The sequence below is a fragment of the Dromiciops gliroides genome, chromosome 6, assembly GCF_019393635.1.
Source record: "Dromiciops gliroides isolate mDroGli1 chromosome 6, mDroGli1.pri, whole genome shotgun sequence".
NCBI lineage: Eukaryota > Metazoa > Chordata > Mammalia > Microbiotheria > Microbiotheriidae > Dromiciops > Dromiciops gliroides.
In genome coordinates, this window is record NC_057866.1 from 251,897,694 (window position 1) to 251,918,747 (window position 21,054).

At 40.3% G+C, this 21,054-nt stretch overlaps 1 protein-coding gene across 1 annotated transcript in view; it reads left to right on the top strand.

The window, feature by feature from the left end:
* The first annotated feature begins 1,435 nt into the window (after nucleotides 1-1,435).
* Nucleotides 1,436-21,054, top strand: part of CDS1 (CDP-diacylglycerol synthase 1) — an 89,515-nt gene continuing 69,896 nt past the window's right edge. The window contains exon 1 of the mRNA XM_043971057.1: nucleotides 1,436-1,673. Within this exon, the coding sequence (XP_043826992.1) occupies nucleotides 1,545-1,673 (129 nt within the window). The 5' untranslated portion in view covers nucleotides 1,436-1,544. The remainder of the gene's footprint in view (nucleotides 1,674-21,054) is intronic.

Below are 21,054 nucleotides of genomic sequence, written 5' to 3' on the forward strand. Positions count from 1 at the left end.
CAGCTCCCGCCGCAAGGAGGACATCTGAAAACTGTGCTCTCTGTTGCCCATCGTTTCCTGCATCTCATTCGCTTTTCATATATATATATATATGTGTGTGTGTGTGTGTGTGTATTGTATGTATATATGTATAGGTATACAGAATGTGTGTATGTGTATATACACATGTAGACATGTGTTTACATATGCATATATGTGTGAACATATATACTAGTGTCCACATATATATACACCTACATACAAGTGTATATTCACACACATCAATATATATATATTCTTGTCTGATCTTCAAAACAAGCTAGTGAAGTAGTGTGATTTCCATTTTGCGGATTAAACAACTGAGGTTTAAAGAGCTTAGCTAACTTCCCCTGGGTCCCGCAGATCTGACTCCCTCTCTCCCCGTTGCAATGCCATCCCTCCTCCCTCTAAGCCACACTTTTACTCCTCCTGTCTGTTAGCGGGCTCTCCCCTTCTGTGCAGGGAGCATTTTGCGGGTGCCTATCCCCTAATTCTACGGTGGCACTGCATGCCGGGGCGAGAGGCTGGGCGGTGATTGCGCAGCACGGAGGTGCGCCTCTCCCTCCCCACACGTTCAAGGGCACGGCTCTGGGTCAGATGCCGAGATCCTTTCAAGTCATTCCTGCTCAACGAGTTCTGGGCAAGAACATCTCGCACTCAGCTGCGCATCCTGTCAATGTGTCGTGGATGCTGATGAGGTCGAGGCCTTAGTGCCTGCCGCGGGGCTTAACCCTTTGCCGGCCAGTGTTTCACAAGAGTTTCTGGGCTTGAGTCGCCCAGAGGCTCTGGGCCCGGCTTCCTGGTGTCGGGCCCCTTCTTCCTCAGCCCCTTTCTCAGCCCCTTCCCCTGCCGTTTTCCCGGAGAGAAGGCGAAGGGGGCGGAGCCGGGGGGCGGGGGCTCCGCCGGGCCCGCCTCCGCCCGCTCTGGGCGGTGTCCTGCGACCCGCAGTGCAGCGCCCGGGGCTCGGGGGCGGCCTGCGAGGGCCTGACGTTCCGCAGAGGGGGCGGGGCCGCGGGGCTCCGAATCGCGGCTGGGGGGCGGCGGCGGACAGAGGCCAGCAGAGCGGCCCGAGGACGCCGCGAGCCCCGGAGCCTCCGACGCTCCTCCCCCTCCTGCTCCTCGCCCCGCCCCTCTTCTTCTTCCCCTCCGACCTGGGCCTCTACGTGTAGACGCGCACCTGGCAACCGGCGCCCGCCGGCTCGCGTCCGCCCGCGTCTCCCGCGCGTCCCGCGTCTTCCCCAGGCTCCCCGCAGGCTCTCCTCGCCCGCGGGCGGCGCGTGGAGCTGTCAGTCGCGTCGGGCCGGGGGCGTCGGCGGCGTCGCGCGCTCTCTCGCTCGTTGATGCCGTTTCGGGGGTGACCCCGGCGGCGGCGGCTCCATCCCCGGCCGGGGCAGCGGTGGGGCGGGCTCCATGGCGCGGGGGATCTAGGCGCGGGGACCCGTGGGCGGCGGCGACCGAGTAGTAGCGGCGGCGGCGGGTGCGGGCGGACGGCAGCGCGGCGGCCAGGTGTCGGGGCCGGCGGAGCCATGGGCGAGAGGGAGAGGAAGATGTTGGAGCTGAGGCACCGGGCGGGAGGCGGCCTCGGCCCGGGGGCGGCGGCCCGCGAAGGAGACGGCGCTGGCGGCGACCACGAAGCGGAGAGCACCAGCGACAAGGTAGGGGGGCGAACGGGCCGGACCGGGGCTCACCCACCTGGGACGCAGGTGAGGCCGCCCGGGACCCTGCGCTTCTCTTCCCTTCGCGGCGCGCCCTGCCTGCCTGCCTCTCTATCTCCCCCGCTCCCTGCCTAGTTGCCCCCTGCCCGCCTCTCTACCTGTCCCCCTACCTACCTCCCTACTCCCCCGCTACACCCGCCTGCCCCCCTGCTTCTCTACCTGACCCCTGCCTGCCTCTCTACCTGTCTCCCTCACTGGCCCCACCTCCCTGCTTTTCTGCTTCCCTCCCTGGCCCCCCAGCACCGCCCCCCCCGTCTGCCTACCTGCTTCTTTACCTGCCCCACTGCCTGCCTCCCTCCCTGGCCCTGCTCCCCGCGTCTCTGCCTCCCTCCTTGACCTCCCTGCTTGCGTCCTTGGGCTTATTTTACGGGGATACTGAGCTGTGCCCTCCGACAGTGCCCGGGGAACTGGGTTCAGAGGCGTTATCTCGACTGGGTTCAGCTGAGACTCGTCTATCTGGGGCCCAGGAATTTGGGGCCGCAATTAAGGCGAGGCTAAGTGGGAAAGCGTCGGTGGGCCCCCCTGCGGGGTCTGGGACGGCCCCCTGGGGAGGCTTCCCGTGCCCTTCCCTGGAAACCAAACCCGGTAGGCGAGACGAAGGTGCCGCCTCTGCTGGCAGCTTCGCCGTCGGCCCGGGCACGGGCACTTCTGCAGGACTTGGGTCTTTCTTGGTAGCGTCTCTTCTTGTCTCCAGTGCGAGATTTTGCGGGTTTCATAGTGTCAACACGTGACATCTTTGTAATTTTCCAGCTTCTCTTTGGTTTCTGCAGCTAGACTTGCCCGATGCTGCGATTCAGCTCTCTACCAGCAAATTTAATTGAACCGCACTAGTGAATTACAGGGATTTTCTTGATAAATCTTCCAGGTTTTGAGTAGATTTAACATCGTCATTCTTTTAAAAAATTATTTTCATTTTAAACAAGTCTAAATTTAATTAAAAAAAAACTAGCCACCAACCCGACCGTTCTGTTGTGATGTTCAGATGAGATGATTGATGTAAATAAAGCTTTGTAAATTTTAAAGGACCTAAATCGTCCGTTATCATTGGAAGCATAAGTGACCAACAACACTGATCACCTCACAGCCTTATGGTTGTACTTTTGTATAGGCCTGAATAGAGTACCCAGGCTCTCTACATACATACACATATAGATATTGCCTCGCATTATGTTTTAAGTAAAAATTAGTTATTAGTTTAAAATTAAGTTTATTTAAGCTGTAGTTTTTAGTTTTAATAAAAATACTATGCTTTATATGTGGTACCTTCTTTTCGGATCATCTTGATAAGATGAGGACCACGAGGCACAGAAAGGACTTTTTATACCTACTTTAGAAAGTCAGAGAACCAGAGATTCCAACTCAGGTCTAATGACCTAATAGACTCTTTGCATTACTGAGGGCCCATTACTCACAGTTTGCTATTCTACATTCGCTTACTGATTCTCCTTCATTCAGTTTTTATTTTATATAAACTTTCATATAGACTTTTCTGTAGTTTTAATATTTGTTATTGTATACAGTTGCATAACACAATATTAGGTGCTTCCTACATGACCTGCACAGTGCTTAAGAATACCACCCCCACACACTCCTAAACTTACTCTGTCCTCCAGAGCTGGGAAATAACATGTACACAAATAAATCAATACAAAATAGAGTAGTTTGAGGCTAACTAATGGAGGGAATTGGGAAATGTATCTTGTAGTGAGTGTGATCCCTGAGCTGAGCCGTTCTAAGAGGCAAAAAAGTATATCAAATACAGTATTGTCTATAAGTCTGTTTATACCTCTCAAGGGTTCGCTATTACCATATAGTGGAATGGTGTACATCTTTGTTGAAAAATTTTTTCTTTTCAATTATATCATTGGAATATATTCCTCAGCAATCTTAAAAGGTTATATATGATCATAAAAGGATCAATTTTATGGTCCTCAAATTACATTGCCACCAACAATATTTTATGTGTCCCCAACATTACATTTTACAAACTTTACTAATTTTTTCACTAATAGAAGTTAACATTTTGCTCAGATTTCCTGGTAGAAAGGAGAATTAGTGTTTTGTTTTCCTTTCATGATAGGGAGGTGTCCATGGTTTCTTAAAGACTGTATCCTTGGAACACAAACTTTGGCAGGTTCTATCACCCTGAAAAGGTCATTGATGTGGTGGCCTGTATATATGAACTTTCAAGAGAATCAGTATGAATGCATTGGGTACAGAACCCATTAGCTATAGGGAGAATACCACATAATTGTTTTTTAACTTTTCATTTACTAGTAAGTCTGCATATTTTTAAATGTTTGATACTTATGCTTTGAAGCTTATGAATTATCCATCGATTTTGGTCATTTGTTCATTGGATATTGGCTATTACTTACATTGGGCTACTCAATACTGTGTATATTATATGTCGTACTTATTTGACACTTGGATGCATTCTAAACATTTTATATTTAATTTGTCCATTCAATTATACCAGCACCTCAGTAGAACAAAGTAACAATTGTAAAAAGCTAAATAGTATGTGAGGGAGAGGAAAATAACAGTTTAATGATAGGTAATTTTCTGCCTATTCGATTTCTCCCAGCATTCCACTTAAAGACTATATGCCTTAGAGTGAACTTGAGATAGGAGACACCAGCTAGCCTTTTCTTCCTCACTCAGTTGGTTTCATTTCCCATGTGGCTCACAGTGTAAGCAAACAATAGTTGCCTGAACACTATTCTAAAATCAGTTGTAGACCATGTATTCCTTTTTGTGGTCATCTAGAAGGCTTCTGCTGGATTCGCTCCTAACTTAGTTATATTCTCTTTTGCCTCATGATGAAACAGAAAGAAGAAACAGATATGCATTCTCATATAATCACACTTATGCACAGAGGCGTTACTGGAAGGTTCCTCTTCCCTTCTCCCCTATAACTAAGTTTCCTACCAGTTAAGCTTTCTAAAAAGAAAAGAAAGAAAAAATACCTTTTTTGTTTGTTTCTAGAAATTGAAGGCCTCTTTAGATCAATAGTTCCTTGGATGTGGTAAAAAATAAAATTTACATTCACTTGTTTCCATAGCAACCATCTTTACTCTCATATAAACACCTTCCTTTTAAAGGGACCCCAACCCCTTTTCAGCTACAATTGTTTAAAAGATACTGTATTACCTTATGGGTGATTTAAGGGTTTTCCAAGGATAAAATTGACTATAGGGAATTTCTGAGTAAGAGGAAGCTTCATTGAATTGTGAATATTTTTTCCCCATTCTGTTGATTTTCTTTTTTATCTTTATTCAGTTCTGTTCATTTAATTTTTAAATATAATCATTTAATTTTTAAATATAATCAAACTCATGCATTTGATCTCCAATAAATTCTTGACTAGCAAAACAGAGGGGAAAACTATACTTCTGAAAGTTCTGTTCTTTTTTTTAAAGTTTTTTTTTGTTGTGTTTTTTAATATTTAATCCATGAAGTTCATTGTGTTATATGGTATGAAGAATAAATAAAATTTTTTTTTTTTGCTTATTATTATGCATGGTTAGGAGATGCTTATAAAGATCAGGATAGGAATGTTTAAATCCTTAGTGCTTCCCTGTTTGAAGTGATTTCTGAAGGAGCATGTTGGTTAATGGCAAAACTGCAGAAGCTTGAAGGTCACACAGAATATAATGGAAAGAAAGATGTTCAAATCCTCTGTTAAACTGAATGAAAAATGAAGAATTTAATAGAATATTATGGGATACATGAGTGGAAGTTATTTGAAAAGGCAGATCAGGGAGTAAGGGCAATTGATCCCTAGCAAGCCAGGGAACATGGGAATGTTAGTACAGACAGCCAACAAATAGGGCCCAGACTTGCTGGAGTGAGCCACTAGTATTATAGGTATTTTGACAGATAGAAATGCTGAGTATAGGACTGCATGAATAAAAGAGATGACAGATTTAAATATGAATTTTAATTTTTCCCAAACTATTTCATGTACTGGAAAGCTCTGTTCTGTCCTTTGACTTATTTTTGTTTTGGTTTACCCACTGTCTACCTTCTCGTTCTATTTTCCACCCCTACCCCCGCAAAAAAATGTTAAATGCTTTTACTTTACTTGCCAGGAAATATACTTACTCTTTGAATACTCTTAGGAGATAAAATTTAGAGATTGGATGGAATTGCAGAACACTTTTTTTACTTGCCTCTATAGAAGTGTCTGGCCCAGTCAAGGTTGAGGCATAAATAAAAGATAAACCACATATTAAAGATAGAATTATGTACAGTAATAAAAACAATGAAGAAAAGTTAATGCCCATAAAAGATTACCTTGAAAACTAAATTGAAAAAAAAAAAGAAAAACAGGGATTATTTTCTTTTTTAGAACAGGCACATCATAGAATCCAGAAGATAGAAACTTCCCTATACTGCCTTCTTTAACTGGCAAGACATGACTTTGCTTAGTTAAAGGAGGATTAAAAACACTGTGTGGTTTTAGATAACAGAATTAGAGAATTTGAAATGGAAACTTTGGTTTGTATATTGAAGTTATAATTGCTGTTATTCATTGCTTCACTCTATCTTTGATTACAATACCTTGAATTAGTTTGGTTTTTTAAAAGTCATTTGTAAGAAGGTTTTATAATAACCAGTTAATTTTTTCTTTATTTACAAAGTGAACTTTATCAGGGTAAGTTCTGAATTTTTATTTTTATTCCTTTTTAGCTTTAAATTCTATTATGCTCTGAACCATTTCTTGCATAGATCTGGTTGTAGACCTCAGATTTAACAACTCATTTGAATCCTTTTCACAATAATACTACTCCACCTCTCACTTCTTATAAAACCTGCCTCTCCTCTATGAAATGAACTTGTTCTTTCTTGGTCCTCACATCCAACCCATTAACCTCAATTTACCTAACCCATTAGTTGTCCTAGTGATATATTCTTGACTGGTTTATATTTGATTGGTGTCCCCAATCTGAACAATCTAACCACTTCAACTCTCCTCTTGCTAAGAACCTTGGTTTTTTAGTTTAAATTTTCAGTATGCTATATAACCCTTAACCAATAGAAATTTTAACCATTTTCATAAGATCACATATTTAGAGAACATTAAAGCTATTGAATCCAACCTCCTTAATTTGTAGATAAGTAAAAAGAGGCACAGAGATCTTAAGTCATTGGCTTAGAGTCACATAATTCATAGCATCTGATGGAATTTGAACCTCAGTCTTCCTGATTACAAGTCCAGTGCCTTATCTTCTATACCCAGGCTTCTTTAACTTTTCCCCCTTTTCACCTAAGAAATTTTTACACGACCCTAGGTATATAGGTATATAAAATAGGTATACGTAACCTTTTACTCTTGCCATATGGGGTCACAACCCACAGTTTAAGAAGCTAGGTTCTATACCACACTGTTCTCTTCCTTTTTAAACTGTCATTGAAGTCTTCCTCCGATTCCTCGTGGTTTTGAGGTGATATCTTGGGTTATTCAAGAGTATGCAAGCAGGCAGCTGGCACCGACTGCCAAGTAATGGCAAATTCAGCCAGGCTTAGTAAGATTTCAAACTCCAGGTACTCACATGAGCTGGGCAAACAGTGTTAGCCAAATTTGAAGAGGCTTATCATAGGTTTGTCATGGTAAAATGAATTTTTCTGCCATTACACCTGTCTCAAATGGTCTACCAAGTCAGAGAAGGGTTGTTATCTCTGTCTGGTCAGCCTCCAGGGAAAGCCCAGATCCTTAAAGTATCTAATTAAAATCCACGATTTACAAATATCATTGATCTTAGTGATTTCATAGCAGTGGGTATCCTAAACTTTCTCCATTCTTTTCAAGCTTCCAATCCCATCTTTCAATCCCATCCTTCCCCTGTTTCCTAGACTTTAATGAAAATAGCTTTCCTCTCTAAGCATCCCTCCTCTATGCTCAGTTGCCCCATAGAAAACTACTTTCTAATGGTTACAATGAATAAACTATTTCTTTGTATCCAGTTAATGTAACCATCTTATTTAGGGTTCTTGGTTTCACATTTTATGCAGTTTAGGTCAGTATGGAAAATGAAGAAAGTTAACATAAGCTTTGGGTGGTTTGTTGTTGTTCTTTATTTAAATTCTTTCTATTATTCAATAAAAGCTAATGTCACTCACCCTTTCTAATTCCATCTGTATGGAGAAAGTCCATGTGGACATTTCCTCACTGCATCTGTTGGTAAGTTAGTTTTAGTCAATCGGCAGGGATTTTATGTGGTTATACAGCTTGCCCCTGGTTATAGAGCTAATTTTGAGCTTACAGGCTACTACTAAACTCCCCAGATTTCATAACTGTTTTTGTAGACATGTTTTTCCCATTCTGTCTTTGTAAAGTTGATTATATTAATTCAAGTATAAACATTTATATTTATCTCTATTAAACTTCATCTTAGTAAATTAGCCAGTGATTCTATACTGTCAAGATATTAGGAGACACTGTTTTCCAGAGCTAAGGCCCAGCAAGCAAGCTGTGCCCTGAGCTTGGCATAAGAATAATCCTTTATGCTCACCCTCTGGATGAACCCACCCTCTGGCAAAATCACATAATTATTGTATTGCTTTGACCAGCACCAGGTATTCTCTGAGCTTGAACAAGTACCAGAAAGGCTCAGGCAAGTTCTGGTCATGAAGTCCTGCCATGAATCAAACTTGTCTCATTGTTACTATTACCCCTCATTGTAAGGGCTACTGCTCACTGCATAGCCATTGCTTTAAGTATTGACATCTCCCTGCACTCCCTTGGGTCCCCTCACTTTGGGTAGCTCAGCACACATGTCTAGACCCTCCTTGCTTTCAAACCATTTCCCTCACTTTGAAATTACATTTGTTTGATTCCTGACTGTCCCGTCTCTAGCCTGCTCTGGCCATTCACAGGTCAGAGGTTGGTTGTGTCCACTTCACAATACTATTCGAACATTTTAGCTATACCTTCCAGGCCACATGTCTTGTATTTAACAGCTATTCAACAAATATGTTCTAGAATGCCCCATCATTCAAGTTGTTTATAAAAAATGTTTAATAGCACAAGGCCAAAGACAAGTATCTGAAGGAATTTGATAATGTCGATGAATTAAATTGCTGGTCTTTTTGAATTTGGTTATTCAGCTAGCTATAAGACAAACTAATTCATTTAGCCTATGTCTTATTATTTTATCCATAAGAATAGCATGAGAATTTACTGAGGGGGGGAGGTAGTATTCTGGAATAGGAGTAATAATTCGCATATGTATTATGCATGCATAATTTCTTATTCAAATCCTCATTTTGGCTTATGATTTGCTTCCACACTACAGAGAGACTTTAAAAAAATACTTTGCTGAAATGTAGTCATTCTAATTCTGTGGCATTCCCTGATTAGTAGTCCATTTATTTATTTTGTTTTATTTTTTATTTTTCTCAATTACATGTAAAGATATTTTTTGAATTCCAAATTTTTCTCCCATCCTCCCTTCCCTCCCCCCTTCCAAGACCAGCAAGCAATTTGATATAGGTTATACATTAATATCATGTTAAACATATTTCCATATTAATCAGAACAAAAGAAGCAAAAACTCAAGAAAGAATTAACAATAATAATAACAAAAAAGCAACAACAAAAGTGCAGATAGTATGCTTTCAGTCTGCATTCAGATTCCATAGTTCTTTTTCTGATTGTGGAGAGTGTTTTCCACCATAAGTTTTTTGGCATTGTCCTGTATCATTGTATTGCTGAGAAGTTAAGTCTATCACAGTTGATCATCATACCAATGTTGTTGATACTGTGTACAATGTTCTCCTAGTTCTGCTCATTTCACTCAACATCAATTCATGTCTTTGCAGGTTTTTTTCTGAAATCCATCTGCTTATCATTTCTTTTTTTCTTCCTTCCTTCCTTCTCCTTCCTTCCTTCCTTCCTTCCTTCCTTCCTTCCTTCCTTCCTTCCTTCCTTCCTTCCTTCCTTCCTTCCTTCCTTTCTTTCCAGGGCAATTGGGGGTTAAGTGACTTGCCCAGGGTCACACAGCTAGTAAGTGTCAGGTGTCTGAGGCCAAGCTTGAACTCAGGTCCTCCTGAATCCAGGGCCAGTGCTTTAATCCACTGTACCACCTAGCTGCCCCCTGCTCATCATTTCTTACAGCACAATAGTATTCCATTACATTCATATACCAAAACTTGTTTAGCCATTCCCCAATTGATGGGCATCCCCTCAGTTTCCAATTCTTTGCCACAACAAAAAAGAACAACTATGAATATTTTTGTACATGTGTGTCCTTTTCCCTTTTTTGTGATCTCTTTGGGATATAGACCTAGTAGTGGTATTCCTGAGTCAAAGGGCACACAGTTTTAAAGACTTTGGGAACATGGTTCCAAATTGCTCTCCAGAATGGTTGGATCAGTTCACAGCTCCAACAAAACTGCACTAGTGTCCCAATTTTCCCATATCTTCTCTAACATTTATCATTTTCCTTTTTTGTCATATTAGCCAATTGGATAGGTGTGAAGTGGTGCTTCAGAGTAGTTCTAATTTGCATTTCTCTAATCAGTAGTGACAGAACATTTTTTCATATGGCTGTAGATAGTTTTAATTTCATCATCAGAAAACTGCTTGTTCATATCCTTTGACCATTTCTCAATTGTGGAATGACTTGTATCTTATATATTTGATTTAGTTATCTATATATTTTAGATATCAGACCTTTATCAGAAACTATCTGTAAAAATTGTTTCCCAGCTTTCTGCTCTCCTAATTTTGTTTGCATTGGTTTTGTTTGTGCAAAACCTTTTTAATTTAATGTTGTCAAAATGATCCACTCTGCATTTTTATTCATAAATTCTTCTCCTCTCCATAGTTCTGACAAGTAAACTATTACTTCCTTTTCTAATTTGCCTATGGCATCACTCTTTATGTCTAGATCTTGTACCCATTTTGACTTTACATTGGAGTATGGTGAAAGATGTTTGTCTCTGCCTAGTTTCTGCCATGCTATTTTCCAGTTTTCCCAGAAGTTTTTGTCAAATAGTGAGTTCTTATCCTGGAGTCTTTGGGTTTGTCAAACAAGAGATTTCTATATTCATTTACTGCTGTGTTTTGTGTGCCTAACCTATTCCACTGATCCTCCTTTCTTTCTTAGCCAGTACCAAATAGTTTGGATGATTACTGCTTTATAATATAGCCACCTTCCTTTGCATTTTTTCATTAATTCCCTTGATATTCTTGACCTTTTGTTCTTCCATATGAATTATTTATTGTTTTTTCTAGCTCTGTGAAATGCTTTTGGTAGTTTGGTATGGTACTGAATAAGTAATTTCATTTGGGTAGAATTGTCATTTTTATTATATTAGCATGGCCTACCCATGAGCAATTTGCATTTTTCCATTTGTTTAGATCTGATTTTATTTGTGTGAAAAGTGTTTTGTAATTGTATTCATATAGTCCCTGGGTTTGCCTTGACAGGGAGACTCCCAAGTATTTTATATTCTCTACAGTTATTTTAAATGCAATTTTCCTTTTTCTGTCTCTTGCTGCTGGACTTTGTTGGTCATATGTAGAAATGCTGATTTTATGTGGGTTTATTTTATATACTGCAACTTTGCTAAAGTTGTTAATTGTTTCAAGTAGTTTTTTAGTTGATTCTTTAGGATTGTCTAAGTATACTATCATATCATCTGCAAAGAATGATAGTTTTGTTTCTTCCTTCTCTATTACAATTCCTTCTATTTCTTTTTTTTTTTATTGTGTAGAAATATTTTAAATTGACTGGGCCTAATTTGGGGGGACTAAACTGTGGATAACTAATCTGGGGACTTTTGACTATTTGGCTATCTAACTGCTATTAATTTAATGTGGGCCGTTTATAAAGTTCCACCACACTGCTCCCAAACTGATAAGCAAAATATTAAGAAGCCTCTTAACTAAATAATCAAAGCAGAGTTTATTTATGAGTACTATTTAAACATTATGAATACAGGGAAATAAAATGTACAACCTGTTGGCCTCTTTTCTCTGTTCCTGTTCCTTCTTGTCTGCCGGCCCCCAGTCCTCCTGTCAGCCCCCTTCTCATCACCCCCTTGCTCCTAGTCCTTTAGCCTTCTCCTGTGTCCTTGTCACCCCCATCTCTTGTCTGTCTTTTCCAACTCTTCTAATCTCATCAGCAGCCTCCCCGGAGTCTAACTCCCAGGTCTATATATACCTTTTCTTCTCTCCACTCAAATCTTGGGGCCTCCTGCACCCCCACAGACCAAGCTAATCCTCCAGCCAGGGCTTTGGCTGGTGGGGGAGGGGGGTGTGCTTGAGCCTTATGTGCCTCAGCACAGACTACGCCAGAGCCTGGCCTGGACGAGTCCAGGATCTCCCGGAGAGCTCCGCTCAGGTCGGAGGGAGCTGGGGGCTTTTCCCCCCAGCTGTCTGACCTGGCGTCTTGTACAGCCCACGGGGCTTTTTGGCTCAGCTGAAGCAGAGGGGGAGTGGCACCAGCCCCTCCCACACAGAAGAGACTCTTAGGGCCTGAGGCTTTCTAATCTCAGCCTAAAGGTAGGGTCCCCAAATCAAAATAAATTTCCACAATTTCCACAAGCTAACATTTATAGTACAGAATAATAGTGGTGATAATGGACATCCTTGTTTCACCCCAATCTTATTGGGAATTGCCTCTAACTTATCCCCATTGCATATAATGCTTGCTGATGGTTAAGATAGATACTCTTTATCATCTTAAGGAGAGCTCCATTTATTCTTATGCTCTCTAGTGTTTTTAATAGGAATGGGTGCTGTATTTTCTCAAAAGCTTTCTCTGCATCTATGGAGACAAACATGATTTTGGTTAGTTTTATTATTTATGTGGTTGGTTATGTTGATAGTTTTCCTAAAATTGAACCAGTCCTGCATGCCTGGTATAAATGACACCTGGTCACACTACTAACTGTATTTCCCTGCATCCTATTTTTTCCCTTGTTTGTAGTTTTCTCTTTCCTTTCCCCCTGTCCCTTCTCACTAGTGTTTTGTTTCTGGCCACCTCAATCTACCTTCCCTTCAATCATCTCCACCTCCCTTTTATCCTTTCCCCTTTCAATTCCTAGTTTTGCCCTCCCTTCTATCAACCCCACTTCCTTTTTTGTCCTTTTTCCCATCTCCCCTCCTAGTTTTACCTTCCTTTCTATCAGCACTCTACCCTTTTCTTTCCCCTTTCCCCTTTTACTTCCCTATAGAGTAAGATAGAATTCTATACTCAATTGAGTGTATATGTTATTCCTTCTTTAAGCCAAATCAGATGAGAGTAAAGTCAAAAGAATGCTCACATCTCCCTTCTTTCCCTCTCTTGTAATAGTTCTTTTCTGCCTCTTCATGTGATATGATTTACCCTATTCTGCCATCCCTTTACTCTTCTTCCAGTATAATCCTTTTTGTTTCCCCTTAAGGTTTTGTTTTTTTTTTAATATCATCATATCAGAATCCACTGATACCCACACCTTCTGTCTGTGTGTATTCCTATCTGCCTTAATAAAGATACAGTTCTTAAGAGTTACAAGTATCTTCTTTCCAGATATGGATACACACATTTTAACCTCATTGAATAACATGTTTCTTTTCCCCTTTTTTTACCTTTTCATTTTCCTCTTGAGTCTTGTATTTGTAGATTAAATTTTCTGTTCAGTTCTGGACTTTTAATTAGGAAAGTTTTAAAGTCTTCTATTTATTGAATGTTCATCTTTCCCCCTGAAAGATTATACTGAATATTGCTGGGTAGTAGTACATTCTTGGTTGTAATCCCAGTTCCATTGCCTTCCAGAACATCATATTCCAAGCCCTCCAATCCTTTAATGTTGAAGCTGCCAGGTCCCATGTTATTCTTATTGTTCCTTAATATTTAAATTGTTTCTTTCTGGCTGCTTGCAGTATTTTCTCCTTTACTTGATAGTTCTGGAATTTAGCTACTATATTCTTTGGCATTTTCTTTTTCAGGGTCTCTTTCAGGAGGGGATCAGTGGATTCTTTCAATGACTAATTTTTCCTTTGAATGTAAGGCATTGGGGCTGTTCTTCTTAATAATGTCCTGAAATATTCTGTCTAGACTCTTTCTGATCATAGTCCTCAGGTAGTCTGATTATTCTTATATTGTCCCTCCTGGATCTATTTTCCAGGTCTGTTGTTTTTCTGAAGAGGTACTTTACATTTTCTTCTACTTTTATATTCTTTTGATTTTGTTTTACTTCTTCCTGTTGTTTCATTAAGTCAATTAGCTTCCATCTGCTCAATTCTGAGGGAATTATTCTCCTTTTACAGTTTTCAATTGTATTTTTTAAGGCATTATTTTCTTTTTCCAAGCTATTGACTTTTTCTTGCATAACTCTCATTTCTTTTCCCAATTTTTCTTCTACCTCTTTTATTTGGTTTATAAAATCTTCTTTTAAGCTCTTCCAGGGGGCCTTTTTGGTCTGGAGACCAATTCTTCTTTCCCTTTACATCTTCATATGTAGGAGTTTTATCATTGTTGTCTTCCTCTGAGTTTATGTTTTGAGCTTCCCTGTCATCATAGTAACTGTCAATAGTGAAGGTTCTTTTTGTTTCTTATTCATATTTTCATTATTATTTTAGCCTCTTCTGTACCTTTTAAGGTTGATTTCTGCTCTTGGCATACAGTGTGCATTGTCCAGGAACTTCTTTTGCTGGGGTCTAGGGGTTGAGTCACCAGCTTTGTGCTTTGAGGCATCAGCAGCAACTTTTGGCTTTTCACTGCACTGGAGTGTCCCAGTTTAGTTGGGCCTGTTGGGTAGCCCATACCCCAGCTTGCAGATTGCCTTCTGCATTGGTGTTGGAGGCCTCACAACTGGCCTACTGTGCTACTAGCTTGCTGTGCTAGGACCATGGGTCCTCAGCTGCTGATCTGTGCTGTGACTAAGGGCATTTTTTGGGGGGGTGAGGCAATTGGGGTTAAATGACTTGCCTAGGGTCACACACATAGTAAGTGTAAAGTGTCTGAGGTCGGATTTGAACTCAGGTCCTCATGAATCCAGGGCTGGTTCTCTATCCACTGGGCTACCTAGCTGCCCTGACTAAGAGTCTTTTGCTGGCCTGCCCAGATACCCTCTGCTGTGAGCTGTATTCCCCTTTTACCCAGATGAGAGACCTTTCCTGAAGATCTTCTAGGTTATCTTATGTCAAAAGATTGTTTCACTCTGGTGGTGTTTTTTTTTTCCAGGTTTTACAGCTCCAAAATCTGTTGAGAGGCTTAATTTCACATTGTTTCTGAGAGACATTTGGGAGAGCTCAAGCAGCTTCCTGGTTTCACTCCGCCATCTTGACCCTGCCTCTGGAACTCTTCCATTTATTGTTGTTCAGTTTCAGTCATATCTGACTCTTCATGACCCCACTTGGGGTTTTCTTGGTAAAGATACTGGAGCAGTTTGCTATTTCCTTCTCCAATTTATTTTGCAAATGAGGAAACTGAGGTGGTTAGGGTTAAGTAACTTGCCCAGGGTCACACAGCTACTAAGTGTCTTGCAAGCAGGTTTGAACTCAGGTCTTCTTGGCTCCCGGCCCAGAGCTCTATCTATTGCGCCACCTAGCTGTGCTTAGAAGTCTGGTTACCCTGTCACACAAAAAAAACGGAAAAAGAAAGAAAGAAAACTGTTTAATCAGGATGCCATATTCTTGATGAAGCTATGATAGTTCTTTGGGACATCAGGTGTGCCCAGGAATCGAAGTCAGGCTTTTTTGGCCTACAGTAGAGTGCCGATTTTTGAAAGACCATGGAGAAGTAGAGAAGGTAGTACAAAAGTAAAGAAAACAAATGTACCAGTTTTCAGAAAAGAAAGATATAATTTTGTAATTATATCTTTTGGTTCTTTCAGTGCCCTAAGGACATTACTCCTTTGACCTGAAACTAGGTAATTGCCCTTTTGTCATTCCTTCAAGTATTTTGCAATTCATTGCCCTATTAAAAAAAGTTTCTTCTAAAAGAGGATACTGAAGTTCAATGTTTTTTGAATGTCTTCTTTGTCCCTGTTATCTCTTACCTCCATCTTAGAGATTGTATGTACTTGGTTTCTTGGAGACTGGCTCATCATATCTTTCTTGGGTTAGAAGTCATTCATGGGCCTAAAGTTGCTGTTGATTTGCACAGAAGCTTTAAACTGTTCCTTTTTTCTGACCTCTGCTTCTGGGGGGCTCACCATGTTTTTGCTACACTTAAATTAACTTTAGCTGTACTGCTAAATTCTGAAATTCAAAGGCTCTCCCAGCTCTTCTAGGAGCAGCCCTTACAAGCATACATTGCCCAACACATACACATGCACATACACACACATGATTTTATAATGAAACCATTAATCTTCATTTCATACTATCTACTTTATTGTTTGTTTTTTATTTAGTAGGGCAATGAGGGTTAAGTGACTTGCCCAGAGTCACACAGCTAGTTAAGTGTCAAGTGTCTGAGGCTGGATTTGAACTCAGGTCCTCCTGAATCCAAGGCCAGTGCTTTATCCACTGCACCACCTAGCTGCCCCCATACTATCCACTTTAAATGTATTTATGTATGTAATGAATTCTGCATTACTTTAGAAAGTCTTTTTTCTTCCTTTTGAAATTGTTTCTATTCTCATCTATGAATGTTTTAAAATGTTTTGGCATCAATATTAGTGATTTACTCCCTGCATTCTATCATTAACTAACAGAAAGATCCTTAATACAAAAATAAACAGAGTTAGGTTGGGAGCCACTTCAGAGTTTTATGGTAAAAGCCCAAGATAGGGACAACCCCTGAATCCAGTAGCAAGAGAAAGATCCCAGGCAAATCCCAACAAGGGGATACGTGAGTACCTGGCAAAAATGAAACCTTATTGGGGCAGCTAGGTGGCACAGTGGCTAGAGCACCGGCCCTGGGGTCAGGAGGACCTGAGTTCAAATGTGGCCTCAGACACTTAACACTTACTGGCTGTGTGACCCTGGACAAGTCACTTGACCCCAATTGCCTCACCAAATATATATATATAACCTTATAAAAAAACTGGATGTCTGGGAAATTAGAATGGTCAAACAAAATGACTGAACCAGGCAAGAAAAAATATAAAAAAAAATTGGAAAGAAGTCAAGAAAATCTGAGAAATATAATAGCAAAAGAACTGAGCAGCAAAATGGATCAAGGTTAATGGACTATTTGAAATTCATGACCATAAGAGAGGTTGGATATTATATTTCAAGAAGTCATAAATTAAAACTACCTAGAACTCTTAGAATCAGAGAGCAAAATAAAAATAAAATCCATGGATCACTTCTTGTTTGTTTGGTTTTTTTGGTGGGGCAATGAGGGTTAAGTAACTTGCCCAGGGTCACACAGCTAGTGTCAAGTGTCTGAGGCCGGATTTGAACTCAGGTCCTCCTGAATCCAGGGCCAGTGCTTTATCCACTGCACCACCTAGCTGCCCCCAGCGATCACTTCTTAAAAGATATCCCACAATTAATAATATTCTAGGGCTGATCTGTCCTTCTAGTGAGTGAGTTGAGTGAAAACAAACTCAGCTAACCTATTCCATAGACCATGTTTCATGTCCATTCATGTTGGACATCTTGTCATTTGCCCTGCCCCCATACTCTCCTCTGTCTCTTGCTCTGTGAATGTTAATTAAATCAGTACTGCCATTGCTTTTGGAACAAGCATGACATAGAGCATTGCTCTGTGATTCCAATGATTTCCTGTGGTTCCTTAACCAAATATGCTCTTCCCTCATAACCACTGCTATCTGTAGCACTGGAACTCTCACTTTTGTTGTGTTTTATCCCCAGCATTTTATCCTCTGGCATAGGTAATTGATAAATTCTTTTTATACAGTCATCTAAATCAGATTTTCTTAACTGCATGATTTAGTGTTCTGCACTTGGCAGCCTCAGTCCTAGCCAGTGGGTAAGGCTACATATTGGAATGAAATGAGACACCTGTAGACTAATATTTAAAAAAAATAATTTAATTATATAGAAGGGCTATTCAGCAAGGATATACCACTGGTTCAGGTAGATGCAGCACCCATCTCCATGTAGAAATTAATCTAGAGTATATTGACTCAAATATCTTTGAGACAGCAGTCATGTCTCAGGGGCTGGACCATTTTAATGACCTCTGACCAAGAAATTGTCAGTGCCTCAAATTCTAGTCCCTCGAACCAATCAATTCTTCTCTATTTTTAAGGAAAAAAAACTAGCCCAGGCTACATGGCAGGGCAAGTAAATGATATTGTTCTTACAACATATAGTCTAGGTCAGATTTACACCAATAATACCTTGAACTTTCAAGGTGGAAAGCACAAAACTTCTAAGTATAATACAAAATTAACATGATAGTATGAGAACAGGCCAATCTTGAAGACTGCAATAGAATAATAACCAGGGAAGGAATATCAGATCAAAGGGAAACCTGCAGTTCTGTCCCCTTGAATCTGGAGAGCTTTCCAGCTGGCTGATAGTGGCCTAGTCCATTAGCAATCTACTGGAACAAGGGGGCCAGCCCACAATTGTGTTGCTCAGGCCTATACTCAGATAAGGCACTTGTAGAGCTCAGGAAGGCAGAAATGAGGATTTGCCCTGGATCAGACCACTCAGCCTGAGCTGTTCTGAGATGATGGAATAACACAACACTCAGTGCCTTGAGAAGGAAGGAGCATCAGGACCCAAGTGGTCACCAACCAGACCCAGACATTCCCTTTAGAAGTGTGCAGAGCCTAGCCCTAACATAATATCCAAAGCGAGGAAGTAATCTGGAAGAGTCAGCAAACAAAAAGGAATCCCACCGTAAAAAACTATGGTAACAGGGATGGTCAAGACACAACTCCTGAAAAAGAGAATAACTCTAAAACATCAAAGAAAAGTATGAAAGAACAACACAGCTTGGATAAAACTAAAATTAGAATTCCTGGAAGAAATGAAATAAGAGTTAAAATGTTTTTATTAATGAAATGAGAGGACTAGAGGAAACAAATGAGAGGTATAGAAAAGAGAATTGGAAAGAGAAGACAGCTTGTCACAAAAGGTGCAAGACCTAACCCAAACAACAAACTCTCTGGAAATCAGAATGTACCAAAAAGAAGTTAATGATTCCATGAGACAACAAGAAACATTAAAACGAAGTCAGAAGATATTATATATCTTGGTGAAAACAAACCTAAAAAACAGAGCAAGGGGAAATAATTTAAGAATCATTAGAGTACTTGTCTAATTCTCTAGTTATTTTGTACTAGACAATCATATTTCAATAAATTATCAAAGAAAACTGCCTAGATCTCTTTAAAACCAAAGGGCAAAGTGGAAATAGACTCCATCAGTCATCTCTTGAAGGGAACTTCAAAGTCAAAACTCCCAGGAAAATTATAGTAAAGATCCAAAGCTTCCAGATCAAAGAAAATATTTCAAGCATCCAGTAAGAAAGAATTCAAGTACTGAGGTACCATGCTCAGGATCATAGAAAATTTATTAGCCACCACTATAAAGCAGTGGAGAATTTGAAATACACTATTTCAGAAGGCAAAAGAATATAACTTTTAATGAACAAATATCTACGTTCTATCCCCACCTTTTTCCTTGATCTCCTTCAGGTAGAGACCTAGTGGTGGTATCACTGGGTCAAAGAGTTTTCAGTTTAACAACTTTGGGGGCATAGTTCCAAATTTCTTTGCAGAATGGCTGGAATACTCACAGCTTTACAAATGGTGCATTAATGTCCCTGTCTTCCCATGACTGCACCAGTATTGTAGAGGGTTTTTTTTGGTCATCTTTACCAATATGAAGGATGTGAAAACTTAAGAATTGTTTTAATTTTCATTTCTGCAGCTATTAATAATTTAGAACATATTTCCATGTGATAGCTTGGATTTCTTCAGCTGAAAACTGCCTGTTAATAAATAGCCTTTGATAATATATCAACCAGGGAATGGCTCTTTTCTTTGTTTCCCACTCAAGGGGTGAGGACAAAGAAGTGTTCTCAGGACTTGCTTGAGGTTTGGTGCAGTCTGCTTCTGTGTCCCTTCCTACCTTCTCTTTCAGTCACCCAGAGGCCAATCATTTCTTATGATACAATAATATTTCATTACATTCATATACCATAATTTGTTCAGCAATTCCCCACAGGAAGAGCAATCCCTTCGTTTTTAGGTTTTTGCTGCAGCAAATAGAGCTGCTGAAATACATATGGGTTCTTTTTCTTTGATTTCTTCAGAGTATAGGCATAGTAGTGGTATTGCTGGGTCAAAGGCTAGTAACTTACAAAGAGGCTGATTTGAAGTTGGGTGAAGAAGAAGGAACTAATCTGCAATTAGAGCATCCATATATGCAGTAGGTTACAAACCACTACAATATCTTTGCCAAGAAATCCCCAAAAGCGGTCATGAAGAGTTGTACACAACTGAAAATGACTAAAAACCCTTGGGAGGTATAGTGACCTTTTTCTCATTGTGGGGAAGAGGGTGGCAGAGAGGGAGAGTTTAAGAAAAGTCATGGATGAAGACTTTTCAGATAAGCTATAGAATAGGTTTGTTTTTTATTTTAGCTTAAACTAGATGGCCACCGAGGTTGGATATGGTGTTTTACAACTCTGATCCTGAGCCCTTTTAAATATACTACAGGTATCTCCTTTTTATAGATGGGGCAAGGAAGATTTTAGGAAGTTATGACCTAAGTAGCAGAGCTTGTATTTTATTTTATTTTTTAATTAATAAAGTATTTTAATTTTTTTCCGTTACATGTAAAGATAGTTCTCATCTTTTGTTTATACAAGCTTTACAATTTCAGATTTTTCTCACTCCCTCCCCTCCCCTCCCCCTCCCCTAGACAGCAGGTAATCTGATATAGGTTATATATATATATAGAGAGAGAGATAGATAGATATATACACACACACACATACACACATATACATATATACACATAATAACATTAATCCTATTTCTGCATTAGTCCTGTTATAAGAGAAAAAATCAGAGCACTGATGAAAAACCTCAAAATAGAAAAAAACAACAGCACAAAAACCAAAAGAAATAGTATGGTTCATTCCGCATTTATACTCCACAGTTCTTTTTTTTTTTCCTTGGATTTGGAGATCCTCTTCTATCATGAGTCCATCACAGTAGATCAACACTCAATGTTGATGATACTGTGCACAATGTTCTTCTGGTTCTGCTCATGTCACTCATCATCAGCTCACACAAGACCCTCCAGGCTTCTCTGAACTCCTCCTGCTCATCATTTCTTACAGCACAATAGTATTCCATTGTATTCATATACCACAACTTGTCCAGCCATTTCCCAATTGATAGGCACCCCCTCAACTTCCAATTCCTTGCCACCATGTAAAGA